We start from the raw sequence: 15,652 nt of genomic DNA, 5'->3' as shown, positions 1-15,652 counted from the left end.
AGAAATAAGGAAGAAAAGCACAGAAACACTCTTCGTGTTGCCTCATTTCATTAATAGGAGCTGCTTATCTGGAGTTTAAAATCTTGAAACTACCCAAAATTGTTCTCAGCAATCAGTCTGCTCATTTATCTGTGCATAAGGAGCAGAAGGGGGGGCCTGAGCCTTTGCAGGCTACCCAGTGTTTTCCTTATCCTACAGTTCTGCTAATCCTGTGCTATGGGATGCACAGAGAGCTACTGGCAGCTCATCAGGAAATGATCAGAGATTGGATCAAGCTGGGGCTAAAACAATTTTAATTAAAACTGGGAATATGCTGCAATATGTAATTAAATTTTAATCACAGTATCTAGAGAATACCAATATTCCCTAGCTATCGTGCGGATTTTTGTTACCTCAGAGGTGAGGGTCAGAATCTGTGCTGTGTTTATCAGCTAGGAGACAGACTGGGAGAGAGATGTGAGTGCTGGGGTCTCTGTCGCCCAAGGACAAGACCGTAGCTGTGAGGGCTGCTGACAGAGCAGGCAGGATGATGCCTTGGACTTTTTTTTTTTTTTTTTTGCATGCAAGACCCCAGCTGAGAAATAGATCCAAGCTGCCAGGCAGGAAAACTTTTTACTGTAGCCTCCAGTACTGCCAGCTACAGAACTTGTGTGTGAGCAAGGAGAAAGCAGATTGGGGCTTATCCGATGCTGTTCACCAGAGGCACAGCAATTACAAACACACAGGTTGGCTGCTGAATTGCAGGAGGAACTGCCAAGCGGGGAAGGATCTATTTATACCAAGTCTTATGAAATCAGGAATATTTATATATATTGCCCTGTTACAGGGCACCAGTCCCTGCCTGGTGCCTTAGAAATAAGACTCGGCAGCAGCGAAACTCTGTATCTTGTTTTGATGTGTTGATGCTCACAGTGACCTTGCTTTCTTCTAGCTCTAGTCAGTGGTGTGCCCAAAAAAAACAGGAGCAACGTGACCTCTGGCTCCTGGCAGTGTCTTCTGCTGGCGGCAGGTTCTGTGGTGAAAGTTAGATTCTCGTTTCTCTTCTCTTACAGAGGAATTTCTGAGCTTAGCTTTGTGAACTTGCTGGGAAACAAGCCATTGTATTAGTGAGATGATGTCTGTACCAGCAGCCACCCCCTCCTAATAATTGTGCTGCTGCTGAGCCTGTCCCAGGGCAACACTTCCTCTCCTATCAGCTAATTTCTGCATTAACCCTTCAGGGAGTTCGCAGCCTGAATGTCAGAATTCCCAGAGACAAGATATCTAATAACCATATGTAACAGCAATGATTCATGGAAATTTTACCAAAACCAGGCTGATTCCCAGGCCACCGAGCTCCTTGCGCATCCCTCCTCCTCTTCCCTCCCTTTCCACCAGCCCTCCCTCCCCCTCCCTGAGGCAGGCATCTCGGAGAAAGGCTCTGCCTCGCACAGCCGTGTGACAGCAGGAGGGAGAAGGAGCTGGAGCCAGCGAGGAAAAGGAGCCGTGCACACGGCTGGGAAGGACTGCATGCCGTCTTCTGAGCCAATATCTGAGTCTGGAGGAGCAGGGAACCCACTGCCTGCAGGGGCACTTTCTCTTGGCTGTTCACTGGCATCTGCAGCAGGTGCTTGGAGTCTGAAGAGGACAGAATGGGATGAGAAACGCCACTGGCGAACCAGATCAGTCTTCTGATGCAAACAACTGGGTGTGCAGCTGACCAAAATGCAGCAGCAAGAGACAAATAACCTGGGAGGAAAATCAGCAGAAGCAAAACCCAGGCAGCAGAATTTCCTGACTCTGCAATCAAATCTGTGTGCAGGGGCTGCTAATCTGCCATCAGACGGTTTCTTGCAAAGACCCTGAGGTTTTTTGGTTTTTTTTTTTTTTTTTTTTTTTTTTTTTGCTATGAACATTTCAGCTAATGTGAAGCAGTCTGGCTTGTAAATATTTCTCCAGTAGTTTGACAGGAGCTGGCATCTTCTGCACTGAAGTCTGAGCATGTGAAGGAACGAGGCATGTCTGTAGCCCGAATCCTGAGGCTTCCCAGGAAACAAATTCTGTGAGGCGAAAGGTTGAAGTGGGATCATGGGAGGGAAGCAGGTCAAATGGTGAGCAATTGTTGCCGTTGTCATTTGAAACCGCAGGGGTGGAGTGCTTATTAAAATTGTGGGAGTTCGAGCTTATCATTGGGGCTGTTTTCCTGAAGCCTGGGCTGTGCAGATACTGACATCTCTGGGACTCAGCTGAGCAAGGATTTGTGGGTTAAGAATCCAAGAGGTGGTAAAAGGAATAAAGTGGAACAGTTTGCATCATAAAACTGAAATAGCTTTAATTTCCCAGAGTGTATTTCTGCATGCCTTGATCACGAATTATGATATACTTTTAAGGGAAAGTCGGGTAAGTGGATATTTTATGCTCTAAGTGACTTGGCAACTAGTAGAAAAAGCGTAGCAATGTTTTCAGCATTAATTCATTGATGGCATAATGAATGGGACCACCTGACCTCTGCTACTGCTTATCAGGCATCTGCGCACATTTCAGTGTCACTTTCACTGTTTGATGTGGGTTTAGAATTTGTTTCTGGTGCCATGTGGACTCTCTGGCTCTTAAAATAAGGAAGCTGCCTAAAAGGGGGACTGTGGGCATAGGAATGTTGAAGTGATTATCTGTAATAATATATGGTGTGAAAACCTGTGGTGACAGTTCAGCCTATCCCTGCCCCTGCTGAGGGCCCTTGTATTTCATTTGGGCTGTGGATCCAGTTCTGAGAGGAGTGAACCTGGGGAGAGGGGGAATGTTATTTCTATGTTCTGCATCCCCTTGTTTTTTTTTATCCTGCATGTTCTGTTCACTTCTCCTTCCCGTTCTCTGCTCATACCTCAGTTTTGTCACCTTCTCATCCAATAGTTGCTAATACTGTTTTTCTTGGACATCTCTCATCCTTTCACCTTTAGCATGCATGAGAACCAGCAGTGTGCTTCCTAGTGGCCATATCAGGATGATGGCATGTTCAGAGTCTCCTTGGGGAGGAGAAATGAAAATCTCTGGCTCATAGGAAAAAAAAAAAAAAGTCTTTCTGATACTGGACATGTTAGATCAGCTGAGCTCCTGCTTTGTGCTTGTGCTATTTGAAAGCTCCACCTATGATCCTTATTGTGTAACGCAAACCCAGCTATACTTACTGGGCTCTCAGACAATTATTTTACGTTGTGTATCCATTCAGTGACAAGCAGTAACAAGCAAATGGTTGAAAATGTTATATATAAAATGTGTGTAATTAAGGATTGGTGTAATGCAGTCTTCCTGAAGGTAAACCCTTGGGCAAAGTTAGGTGGCCTGGAGCCCTTAAACAACCACACACACCCTGTTTGAGCAGGACAGAACAAGCACCGTGACTGTTCCCCATTAGAAGGTGATTATTTTTTCACTTATTAAATTGCCTTCATCTCTTCCTTTAATGTGGTGAAAGTCCACTCTCTTTAGACCTTTAAAAGTAGGTTGTTTTAAGGTCTGTGGTGTAAATGAAAAATAAGCCAGCGCTAACTTTGGTAATGGATGAGCCAGAGATGCTAGCAAGTAGTTTTCATCTATATTGCAAAGCTTTTCTGATTCTGGGAGAGCTGTGGAATATGTAGCAGCAGTGCTGGGAAGATGCAGAAGGCAAGCTGCTGGAGTGTCTTATTTTTCTGAACCTATTCTATTACTTCCACATTGTTTCCCTTTTGTTCTCTGTGCTTTGTTTCCATGTTGAGAATGAAAAATTAACTCCTGCTTACACTTGCAAGGATTAGTTCCTGAGACTTGGGAGGTATGCTGAATGGGTCAGTGAGCTTCAGCCACCTTTTGATGTTGTCTGGGTGATGCATTTCAGAAGAATTTCTGAGAAAAGGTTGAGTGTTTGGACCTCACAGTCATCTGAGATGGCTCCAATGAAGCTATTAGGGTACTTTCAAGATCTTTATACCAGGGATGTCCTGGATGAGTGCTATCTGACGTTTAAAAATATTTTGCCTTTGGAATTTCAAGTTTGTTTTCTTATTGCATTGATGCTTTTAAAGCCCAGAAATGAGACACGAAGAAAGCTAAGGTGGCTTTTTGTTTAGCTTGCAGTATGCAAGACTTGCTATAAATTGCTTCTGAGCAGACCTTTATTACCTCTGTGTGAGTTATGTGCCTACTTCAGTTTGCTGATGACTTCCCTGCCTGTTATGCAGAAAACTCTCTTATCAAGATTTCCTGCATGTTTGCTTTTAGCTGAGAGTGGTGTTGATCAGTGCACTGAAATAACTGTTTCCTCTGCAGTCTCACATCACCCAGTCCTGTCCATAGCACGAAGAGCGAATCCACTGTAACCCAGTCAGAGGAGAAAGCAGGATTTGTGATTATCCACACTGAGGAAGCAGAAACTAAAACAGGTAGTTTGCTGATAGCGCTTAACAGCTCACACTTTCACTGGGATTTGTTTGCATTTGTTTACTGAAAAGTTCACCAGAGACTGAAATGCATATAGAGAGAGAATGAATTCTCTGCAGAGAATGGGACACTGGGCAACTAAACATAAAGCAAAATCTCAAAAACTTCTAACAGTACAGTGGTGCCAGTAATATGACAACATTTGTGAGGGCTTGCTAAGCGATACTTGGAAAACAAAATGTTCTGGAGAAGGTTTAAGAATCACATATAACTTTCACTGTAGGGTGAATGCTTTAATCACAGTATCATTAGGCTGTGTTGAGAGAAAAAATAAAATTCCTAAAGACACAGTCCATGTGAACCTGTAAAGCCTATGATGCAGATCTTGATTTTGTGGAGGAGTCTGTGTTTACAGTGCATCTACACATAGGTTGAGTGACTCTTTGAAAGGAGTTGAAGTGTTGTTGTATTTTCATTGAAGTTATTGCTGTATTTCCACAAATGCCCTGTGATATGATCAGTTTACACTTGAAATTTTCATACAGATTGAGGGAAATGCTTTCAAAGAAGTTTCTGAAGTGACTTTTTTTTTCTCCTTTCCAGGAACGCAGCTTAATAACAGCTCTTTCTGGTTAGATTCTGTCCCAAGAGCAAATGGCAGAAGCTCTCCTAAGAAATACTTTGCTGCCTCAGCCAGTATAGTCTGCTTCAGTGCTTTTCCAAAAGTATTTGATGACTACCTTAGCAGGTGGATTAGCTGGCAGGCCATGGCAGGCCATGGCAGGCTCTTTAAATTATTAGCAGCACTCTGTGTACTTGCTGCCCGCTCATTTGGGTACTGCAGCTGTGTGCCTGCTGATGCACAGCAGCTTGAGCTGACTGGTTTCACAGAATCACAGAATCACAGAATCACCCGGGTTGGAAGGGACCCCAAGGATCATGTAGTTCCAACCCCCCTGCCTAGCAGGGCCACCAAACATACACATTCAGATCAGGTTGCCCAGGACCCCGTCCAACCTGGCCTTAAACACGTCCAAGGACGGGGCATCCACAACCTCCCTGGGCAGCCCGTTCCAGGGCCTAACCACTCTCCTAGTAAAGAACTTCCCCCTAACATCCAACCTAAATCTTCCCTCCTTCAACTTAAAACCATTTCCCCTAGTCCTGCTGTTATCAGCCCTTTTGAAGAGTTTACTCCCCTCCTGGGTGTAGGTTCCCTTCAGGTATTGATAGGCTGCAATGAGGTCACCCCGCAGCCTTCTCTTCTCCAGGCTGAACAAGCCCAACTCCCTCAGCCTGTCCTCATAGGGGAGGTGCTCCAGCCCCCTGATCATCTTAGTCGCCCTCCTCTGGACCCTTTCCAAAATTTCAATGTCTTTCTTGTACTGAGGGCTCCACACCTGGACACAGTACTCCAGATGGGGCCTCACAAGAGCCGAGTAGAGAGGGACAATCACCTCCCTGTCCCTGCTGGCCACCCCTCTCCTGATGGAGCCCAGGATCCCATTTGCCTTTCGAGCTGCCAGAGCGCACTGCTGGCTCATGTTCAGTCTCTCGTCCATCAGGACCCCCAGGTCCTTCTCTGCCGAGCTGCTCTCAAGGACCGCTCCTCCCAGCCTGTACAGGTGCCTGGGGTTCTTCCGGCCCAAATGCAAAACCTTGCACTTTGCTGTGTTGAACCTCATCAGGTTCACCCGAGCCCAGCCCTCCAGCCTGTCGAGGTCCCTCTGAATGGCATCCCTTCCTTCCACCGTATCAACCGCACCACTCAGCTTGGTGTCGTCAGCAAACTTGCTGAGGGTGCACTCAATTCCCTCATCAATGTCATTAATAAAGATGTTAAAGAGCACCAGTCCCAAGACAGACCCTTGGGGGACACCACTTGTTACCGGCCTCCACCTGGACATAGAGCCATTGACCACCACCCTCTGTCTGCGGCCTTTCAACCAATTGCTTATCCATCGGGTCGTCCACCCATCAAATCCACTTCCCTCCAATTTGGAGATGAGGATGTGGTGGGGGACCATGTCAAAGGCCTTGCTCAGGTCCAGGTAAATGACATCGGTCGCCTTCCCTTCGTCCACCAATGCCGTCACTCCATCATAGAAGGCCACAAGATTAGTTAGGCATGACCTTCCTTTGGTGAAGCCGTGCTGGCTGTCTCGGATCACATGCTCATTCTTTATGTGACCAAGCATGTTGTCCAGGAGGATCTGTTCCATGATCTTCCCAGGCACGGAGGTGAGACTCACCGGCCTGTAGTTCCCCGGGTCCTCCCTGCTCCCCTTCTTGTATATGGGAGTGACATGACCCTTCCTCCAGTCATCCGGGACCTCACCTGACAGCCAGGACTTCTCAAATATGATGGAGAGCGGCTCGGCAACCACCTCAGCCAGCTCCTTCAGGACCCTGGGATGCACGCCATCCGGCCCCATAGACTTGTATTCATTCAGTCTAAGGAGGCACTCTCGGACTTGCTCTGCCCTTACAGTGGGGAGGGATTTACCTCCTTGGTCCCCACATAGAGGTTTGGGGATGCAGGGTTCAGGAACGTGAAAAAGACTAGAATCCTGGCCACCAGTGAAGACCGAGGTGAAGAACTCATTCAGCACCTCAGCTTTCTCTTCATCTGTTGAAGCCAGTTCTCCTTTTAAATTTACCAAAGTAGGTACGCCCATTTTGGCCTGTCTCTTCTGGGCAATGCACCTGTAGAAGGTTTTCTTATTGTTTTTCACGTCCCTTGCCAAGTTCAGTTCTGCCTGCGCCTTGGCTTCCCTGATCCCACGTCTGCAAGTCCGGACGGCATTCCTGTACTCTTCCCAGGTGACACAGCCTTGTTTCCAGAGCTTGTACACCCCTTTCTTCGCCCTCAGTTCTCTCAGCAGGTCCTTGCTGAGCCAAGCCGGTTTCCTACCTCGCCTGCCCACTTTCTTATTCAGAGGAATGGAGACCTCTTGTGCTTCCAGGAGGGCATCTTTGAAGCCTTTCATCTTTGATCAACTAAGTAGCAACTAAGTAGTCATCAAACCTCAGCAGGTACAGCAAAGTTAATGGAGGGGAAGGATACTGATCGTATTTGATGCAGGCATATTCAGGAAAATTTCCTTTGCATGAAGAATGAGGAATGAAACCTTGTAACACCTGTAGCAATTTCCTTGATGCCAGTTTGTATGTGATTGACATTATGGACAGTAGGCAATTAGTGTTGTGCAAGTCTTTTCTATCTATGTAATGAATGGCCTTAAGAAACATTCAGTTGTTCTTTCTTCCAGAAGAGATAGAATCTCACTTCCAACCTGAATGGCAAGCAGGGAACCTAGGGTCATGTTTGGAGAATTCATGGGAGGAGCAGCTGTTGGAACAACAGGATCATTTGGAAAAGGAAATGGAGGAAGCAAAGAAGATGATTTCAGGTTTGCAGGTAATAGATATTCTTCTCAGACAGCTTTTCCGTACGCACTCATTTTCTTTCCTTCAGCTGTAGCTGGAGTGTAAATTATCTTGCATCTGAGTCTGGAACTTGAGAGCTGAGGAAGAGTCGTGGCCCAGGGAGGTCTCCTGGGGCAGTTGTCAGGAAGTCAGTTGGTTAGTGGGGATGGTGGCTCTGTGTCTCTGACCTCTGTATGCTATTGCCATGCAAAGCAGATACATTACCATGCAGAATGGTAAAGATGCAGTAGTGTTTTCCCATGGGCTGAGGTTCCCATTCTTCACCAGGGCACTTATCAGCCTGCAGGTTTTGTTAGCAGTCTGGAAGAATAGAGCGGTCTTTCTGTGCTTGTGATCAGAAGTAATGCAGAGAGGCAAGAAATGTTGAGAAATCAATGAAGATTCACAGGCTGGTCAAGGGGCACATAGGTGTGCATCAGTCTTTCAATGAACTGGGCTGAACTATAATGTTTAGCACACCCCTCTTCAGCCAATGACCATTTATTTGGGGGACCTTTTTCTCACTGCCCTTTTCCAGTCCCTTGGTGACCAAATGACCCTCAGCCCAATATGTTTGTGTGATTCTGTGTGGGGAATAGAGCTCCTGTTTCATATGGTAAAGACCCTGAACTCTCTCAGGAATATTTCTTTCTGTTTGTGCTGGGAACCATCCTGGCTTTGAATTGTAAATATTTATGTGCCAGTAAACAAAGCAGAGATTGTCTGAGAAGCATAGGCAGCCGGGAGGGGCTTTCCCTGTGGACAATAGGCAGGACACAAAAGGCTCCAAAAGAAAATATATGCTCATGCACTGGTAAAATCCGGTTGCATTATGTGCCCACTGGGAGCAGGGAGAGACAGCGCAGGAAGGACTGGAACTTCCAGTTCTTCCATCCCTGGCCCCATGTCTCAGGAGTGAGGGTGAGCAGCTGGCACTGCTGCTCCCTTATCATCTAGGAGTAGGAAGAGGCAGCTGATATTGCTAGCCAAGAAATTGATTTAATTGATTATTCTCCCCCCCCGCGCAGCATTTTAGAGCTGCCAGTTCATTAAAGTTTGACTGAGATACAGGGGCCTGATCTATGCATGCCCCATAAGGAGCTAAAACCACGACAGTTTTTTATGTTCTTATGTGACTCTTGCTTCAATGTCCTGCTGGGCAGACTTTGGGTTGCACTCAGGGGATGGTTTTCCTAAGAGCCTTTGCATTAACTGAGTGCAGATTGCTGGCTGTTTGCTATTCAGCAGCAGTTGCAGCACTCTGGGGAAAGATTCTGTCAGCAGGCAGAACCTTGAGTCTTTTGGAGCTGGACTGGAGTATTGCTGCAAATTTTTGTTTGTAGCTATAGAGTTTAAATAAAGTAGAAAAGTAATTTAAGGGGGAAAAAGAAAAGGCATTACTTTAAATTGTTGACTCTTGCAACATCCTGGCACGTACCCGTATGTCTTTGAGTCCTAGAAGCTTGGGACAGAAAGGTCAATGTAAAAAACACCAGCTAGAGTAAACCAGTCCTGCCAGTCACACTTCCTACAGTACAGGATTATCTATCCTTAAGGCTGGATTCAGTTTACTATGGAGATTTTGGCATCTTCCCATAGACATGGCCTACTTGGATCTGCTTATGGAGTTAATGCTGTGCCTCTAGAAACTGTTGATATGTCTGACCGTTAGCCAGGTCTGTAGTTAACCTGTTTTTCCTTTAAAAACCTCTGAAGAGTTTTTTTGTTTTTTTTTTTTTTTCCTTCATCCTCTCAGGCTTTACTGCTCAATGGCTCTTTACCTGAGGATGAGCAGGAAGGGTCCTTTAAACTTTGTGAACATGGAGCCTGCCCAGAAGAGCAGCTGGTGAGCGCACTGTTGTACTTAGGTTTCTCTAACTGAGCAGCTCTAGGTAATATTCTGCCACAGGCAGGTGTTTTACACAGTAATAATCATGGGTTTTTGTGTTCAGATCATAATCCGAAGTCGTCTGGACCAGAGTGTGGAAGAAAATCAAGACCTAAAGGTTAGAGGAATTGATTTTCTTTTTTTCTCTCACACCTATAATAACAGGGGCTTAAGGAGCTGCTTATTTGATTTGCGTGTGGGAAAAGGAGAACACAGGCATGGGTTGAATCTGAACAGGTGAAAAGATGCAATTTAATCAAATTCTTTTGGATTTACAGAAGGAGCTGTTGAAATACAAACAAGAAGCTCGAAACCTACAGGGGATAAAGGTAAGGAAAGGGACACTTCATCAAATATATAAACATTAAAGCTCTGGAGTTTGCTGCAGCCCAGGAGTAGGGCAGTCAGCAATCATACATTTCTGTGGAATCTAAGAGAATGGAAGGAGCTGTATTAGGGCAGTTGGAGGAAGGGTATTCTATGCTCTGTTTCTGGTTCTTGGGAGAGACTGCAGTTAAGAAAGTCACTAGGAGTGAGGCGTCCTGGGTTCTGTTTCTGTCTTCAGGGTTGGAGTAGGCGCAGTAGGATCAGCCAAACAAACTCTTGACAAGAGGGAGTATCCTTGTCCTCTTCAGCCGCAGCATTCTTCACCTTTTTGGCTTGTTTTGCTCAGTTTCTCCCTTTAGAGTTATGAACACTCATAATCTGCTCCTAAGCAGAGGTATTTTAGAGCTGCCTGTCAGCTTTCTGTGAAGGAAGACAGCAGCACCTATCCAAGGTGGAGCTCTCAGTTTCTGGGCAATTTCTAACTGAGTTAGGAATTACAGAATTAGTACTGACTGTGGCCTCTTCAGAGAGGATTTCATTGCATAATTAGATCATGCTGAGAATTTGTTTCCTTGTGTCCCTCCCTGACATTGGCCTCTTACTACCCTCTGGCTGCTGCAGTTGTGTGGCTGGAGAAACTAGCTGTAGGCTGCTGTACACACCCTCCAAAGACACTGCTGTTTTCTTCCATAAGGGAGAATTGTCAGGACACTTCTGAAGCAGAAACTTCAGGAAGAAGCAATCACTCCGTCACAAACATCTAAACCGTTAGCAGGGAAATTGTCACTGGGCGAGAGCAAGGCACAAGGGCTCTGAGAGGCTGTTGGAGCAGATGTCTGTATGTCTTCTGCTCTCTCAGGCCTTTGACAACATTTGAGTCTAGCCTGTAAGGCCTAGATCACATCTAGATCACTTCCCATGGAAAGGTCTCTGCCTTTGTCTTGCACTTACCCATCAATGTCTTTTCATAGGATGCTCTACAGCAGAGGCTGGCTCAACAGGATGCTTCAGTTCTTCAGCTAAAGCAGGAACTGCTGAGAGCAAACATGGACAGGGAAGAGTTGCACAATCAGAATGTGAGTCACTATGCTGCTGCTAAGATTATTTTAGAAAGAAAGAGCTTGGCAGCCCTGAGAATTCCAGCAGCCAAAGGATGGGGTTTGTGGTTGCAGCATAGCTTTTTAGGTCATGGGATAGTGAAAGACCAGTCAAAGGTCTGTGCAGTAAACACTGCAGACTCCACTAGCCAGCTGTGGAGTTCCCCATTCCTCACCCCCCACTTCCTGTACTCAAAGGCCTTTGGCTGAAACAAGGAGATTCCCATGATGTTTTCAGTGCAGTTGCACTGTTCCTTCCTTATACCGCTCCCTGCACTCATAAGTAGCACGTTGACAGGTGGAGCTCCAACATGGTGTCTGCCTGAAGACAGAAGTGCCCTGTTCAAAAGCTTGCTGCCCTGGAAAGCAGTCTAGCTTCTTCAAACCCTGCCTCCTGTTAGCACAAGGCACAAAGAGCTTGTTGCTAACTTTAGGAATATACACTTCACACCTAATTGGTTTTTCTTCAGGTTGATCTTCAGAGGAAGGTAGAAGAGAGAAACAGGCTGCTGGCAGAATACAAAGTAATGGAACCTCTCTCTTTACTGGGGGCTTTGCTGGGGACGGTATCTGGTGGTTCTCCTGTGAATGTGACTGCTCTCTCCCTGGCAGCCTTGTGGAATGGCACTGTGGGCAGTGAATAAGTTGCAATAGCCATGCATGTTTGCTATGAGAAGGAGGGATCAGATAATTCTTGTGTTCCTCCCCAAACTCATCTTCATAGTGTATCTTTCATTGTCTTGCTTTTGGCTTGCTGAATGTTTAATGTGCAGAAGCCAGGTTAGAGTCTGTCACTTGGTTGCCTACTGATCGCTCATCATTCTGTTTTCTCTGCATCAGTTGTCTGGCCTCAGTCATGGACCTTGACTGGCCAGGGGGGCTCTAGGTAACCTTTTCAAACAAGGCTTTGATACTCAGATCTAACATCTAGCTAAAAGGATACAGACTGTGTAGGTCAAGCTATAGAGTACATATTCCTGCCATAATGATGATTGTGAGCCTTACCACGCTTTGATTCCCGTTACAGAAGGAACTGGGCCAGAAGGACCGACATTTACAGCAGCATCAAACCAAACTGGATGAAATGCTTAGGCAACTTTCTGAGGCCAGTCACCAGCAGGTGTGGAGCCAGGTGGGCTGCTGATATCCTAAGAGCTGGTACTTTCCCTCTGTGGCTCATTTTGTGCTGGTTCTTCTGTTCCTTTTACAGGTGGATTTGGAGTGGGAGCTGGAACACAAAGAGGCTCTGCTAGCTCACTGCATGAAGAGAGAAGCTGAAGAGGTATGGGAAGCAGAAGCTTTGGTCGACACATCAGACTGTTGGACTAGTATTTGCATTCAGCACTCTCTAGCTGCCTGTCTTCAGAAATCATATCCATCCCAGAGAGGCCAAGCTCAATATAGTCTAATTGACTGTGCCCTAAGCAAGGCAGGCTTACTCCCACGAAGCATCCATCTTACCACAGCTCTCAGCAGTGAGCTCTCTGGTATAGCTTCTAGTGTCAAAATCATAAGGGAACAATGAAGAGAGCACAGGATTAAGTGAAATCCTGGATTCTATCTCCAACTCTAATGCAGGCTAGCAGCTAGGCCAGGACTTACCTTCTTATCTCCTCCTCTTCCTGGTGACACAGCTATTGAGAACTTGGAACTGTTTTGGTGGAAAGAACACCAGCTCCAGTATCTGTCAGTGCCTGCACAGTGATCTCTAGAGTTTATAAGAGTCCTCTGAGGCAGTAAGAAGGTATTTCCTGTATCTGCCTGTATTTCCTCACCCACACGTGAGAAACCACACTTATGCTCTGGCCTATAGGACTGTCTCCACACTCCTTAAGTGAATGCATTTACCTACTAGAAAGTAAATAAATCTTTTTCATGCCCTCTCATCACTTTGAAGTTGGCAAACTGAGACCTATAGGGAATTCCTAACACTTGTATTCCTGGCATCACATGCATCTTCCACTGAACAGGTGATGGCATATAGCAGTCGCAATGCTCAGAGCAATGGCTTCCTCCAGACAGCAGGAAAAGGAGCTGCTCCCACAGCCCACCAAGGGGTAAGTGTATGGAGGGATGTTTTCCCAGCCAGATTGAGGTGAGGGCTCCACGTGTCCTGGAATCTGTTAAGGGCTATTTCTCCTTTCTAAGGCCTGTGGCTTTAGATGGGAAGAAAGCAGCCTGGAGATAATCTGATTAACTTTTGGTCTCTTGGCAAGACAAATGACTTGCAGCTCGTTCGTGATGCACTTCGTAGCCTGAGGAACAGTTTCAGTGGCCACGATCCACAGCACCACACTATTGACAGCCTGGAGCAGGGCATATCGAGTCTGATGGAACGGTTACACCGCATGGAGACACAGAAGAGGCAAGAGAGAAGGGTAAAGGTTTCCTACTGCTTGCTTCTTAATTTCTGCCCTTCACACAGAACCTTGAACTAAACTACCACTTCCCAACTGGGAAGTAATACTTCATTTTCACTGTTTCGGTTTCACATCCTAGATCCGGGGGAAGTCACCGACAAGCAGAGCAACAAATGAGTGTAGAGACTCCTGGCCTCCAAACTCCAGTAAGTGTCTTTCAGTTCCTCTTCTTTCTGAATTCATTCCTCAGTTTTCCTGGGCAAAGTCTGGGATGCAGCATCTCCTTGGGTATCTGCCACCTGTTCTGCCCTTCACCAAAGCTCACTATCCTCACTTTGGTCGCTTGGTGTTCAGGCAAAGGAAGGAGATTAGAGACTGTCTATAGCAGCTTTTTTGTGAAGCACCATTACGCTGTGAAATGTCTGAACCAGTTGGGTAGTACTGCAGTAGAAATAATTACCCATGGGATGAGCTGGAAATGTAATGTTATTTCATCTTTCCTGCTGGTTTGCACCATCTAGTGGACGCATAACTGTACAGATTCTTCTCTTCTTGCTTCCCCCACAGTGTCTGGCTCCTTTCATGTATATGGAATAGCACAATTTCTGACATCATGTTTTGTGGCTTCAGCTGCAGCAGCTCCACATTTGCTTTTCATTGTAAAGGCTGTTTGTTTCAAGCTTTGGTTATAAGTATTTCCTGGGAAGTCTGTGAGGGAAGCTGTAGAGCTTTCCAGGTACTGGGGAAAGGCAGAGGCCACCTTTTAGCTGCATTGCAGCATCCAGCAACAGGGTAGCCTGCATGTACAGGATGTGGAGAAAAGCAGGAGAGAATCACAGAATCGCCAAGGTTGGAAAAGATCATCCAGTCCAACCATCCACCTATCACCAATAGTACTCAGTAAACCTTGTCCCTCAATACAAAATCCAACCGTTCCTTGAACACCTCCAGGGTCGGTGACTCCACCGCCTTCCTGGGCAGCCCATTCCAGTGTTTGACCACTTTCAGAAAAGCAGTATTTCCTAACGTCCAGCCTGAATCTCCACTGGTGCAACTTGAAGCCATTTCTTCCAGTCCTATCACTGTTACATGAGAGAAGAGGCCAACCCCCAGCTCACCACAACCTCCCTTCAGGTAGTTACAGAGAGCAATGAGGTCTCCCCTGAGCCTCCTCTTCTCCAGACTGAGCACTCCCGGCTCCTTCAGCCACTCCTCATCAGCCCTGTGTTCCAGACCCCTCACAGCTTTGGCGCCCTTCTTTGAACCCACTCCAGGGCCTCAATGTCTTTCTTGCAGTGAGGGGCCCAAAACTGGACACAGTACTCGAGGTGTGGCCTCACCAGAGCTGAGTAGAGGGGAAAGACAGATACTCAGAAGTCTGAAGGGGAGCCTGGGGAGGATTTGTTGGGTTCTCCCTGCTCTCCTATAAACTGCAGATTTTAGGGTCTCTGCATGTGTACTGTACCTCTCCCTTTCTCATTAAGCCTCAGCAGGCTTCATCCCCCGCCCTGCAGCAGGAAAATTGAGTTTTGTGGCCATAAACCTAAAATCTCTCAGGTATAAAGAGTTCTAAGAGGTGGCTCCAAAAATTTGTTAGAAAACCTATCACTTGGTGTCCGTTCTGCTTTCTGCATGCTGAGAGTTAAAATTGTAGAGTTCCTCAGTGTGAAGCTTCAGCTATCAGCACAGCACACTGAAAGGGCAGGGGAAACTAGGCAATATCCAGAGGGGAGAGAAACACAAATGAGCAAAGAAAAATATGTGCACAAACACTCATCCTGAGCAAGCTGAATGGACAGATGGGGAGGAGATAGGTAACCTTTTCCTTTAATGATGGTGATCAATCAGACCATCCTGCTCTATGCATCTGCAAGTGAAGGCAAGTGGTGCTGTAGTTTGCCTAGACAGTAGGATGGATTACACTCCAGTACCTTCTCTTCCAGAAGGGTTTTCCTGTCATTGCATGTGGAGTAGGTGGTAAGCAGCAAGCTCCTCAATAGGTAGAATAGGAATCCTGGAAGGCATTGGTAGGAAAATCTTATAAGCTGACTGTATGGCAACTGCTGAGTCACGGCCTGAACCTCTGATTGATCACCTGAGGTGAGCCAAGAGTCAGCCAGAGGAGCACAGGTGAAGGCAATTCACCTGTGCTACCG

General features: G+C 46.4%; 1 protein-coding gene across 5 annotated transcripts in view; it reads left to right on the top strand.

Annotated features, from left to right (window-relative positions):
• Window positions 1-15,652, top strand: part of DIXDC1 (DIX domain containing 1) — a 32,582-nt gene that overhangs the window by 12,316 nt on the left and 4,614 nt on the right. For 2 of the 5 annotated variants that reach the window (XM_042882604.1, XM_042882600.1), the window contains 12 exons: window positions 4,285-4,397; window positions 7,668-7,816; window positions 9,581-9,670; window positions 9,777-9,830; window positions 9,991-10,041; window positions 11,011-11,115; window positions 11,607-11,660; window positions 12,164-12,268; window positions 12,347-12,418; window positions 13,107-13,193; window positions 13,353-13,514; window positions 13,636-13,702. In XM_042882604.1, coding sequence (XP_042738538.1) covers window positions 4,285-4,397; window positions 7,668-7,816; window positions 9,581-9,670; window positions 9,777-9,830; window positions 9,991-10,041; window positions 11,011-11,115; window positions 11,607-11,660; window positions 12,164-12,268; window positions 12,347-12,418; window positions 13,107-13,193; window positions 13,353-13,514; window positions 13,636-13,702 — 1,109 coding nt within the window. Of the gene's footprint in view, window positions 1-1,477; window positions 2,091-4,284; window positions 4,398-7,667; window positions 7,817-9,580; window positions 9,671-9,776; window positions 9,831-9,990; window positions 10,042-11,010; window positions 11,116-11,606; window positions 11,661-12,163; window positions 12,269-12,346; window positions 12,419-13,106; window positions 13,194-13,352; window positions 13,515-13,635; window positions 13,703-15,652 lie in introns of those variants that run through there. The other 3 variants (XM_042882605.1, XM_042882601.1, XM_042882603.1) reach the window with 3 other exon arrangements.

The sequence above is a fragment of the Lagopus leucura genome, unplaced genomic scaffold (assembly GCF_019238085.1).
Source record: "Lagopus leucura isolate 7727_CA_CO unplaced genomic scaffold, USGS_WTPT01 Super-Scaffold_100034, whole genome shotgun sequence".
Taxonomy (NCBI): Eukaryota; Metazoa; Chordata; class Aves; order Galliformes; family Phasianidae; genus Lagopus; species Lagopus leucura.
The sequence above is the reverse complement of the archived record's forward strand: the minus strand, read 5'-3'. Positions and strand labels throughout refer to the sequence as shown.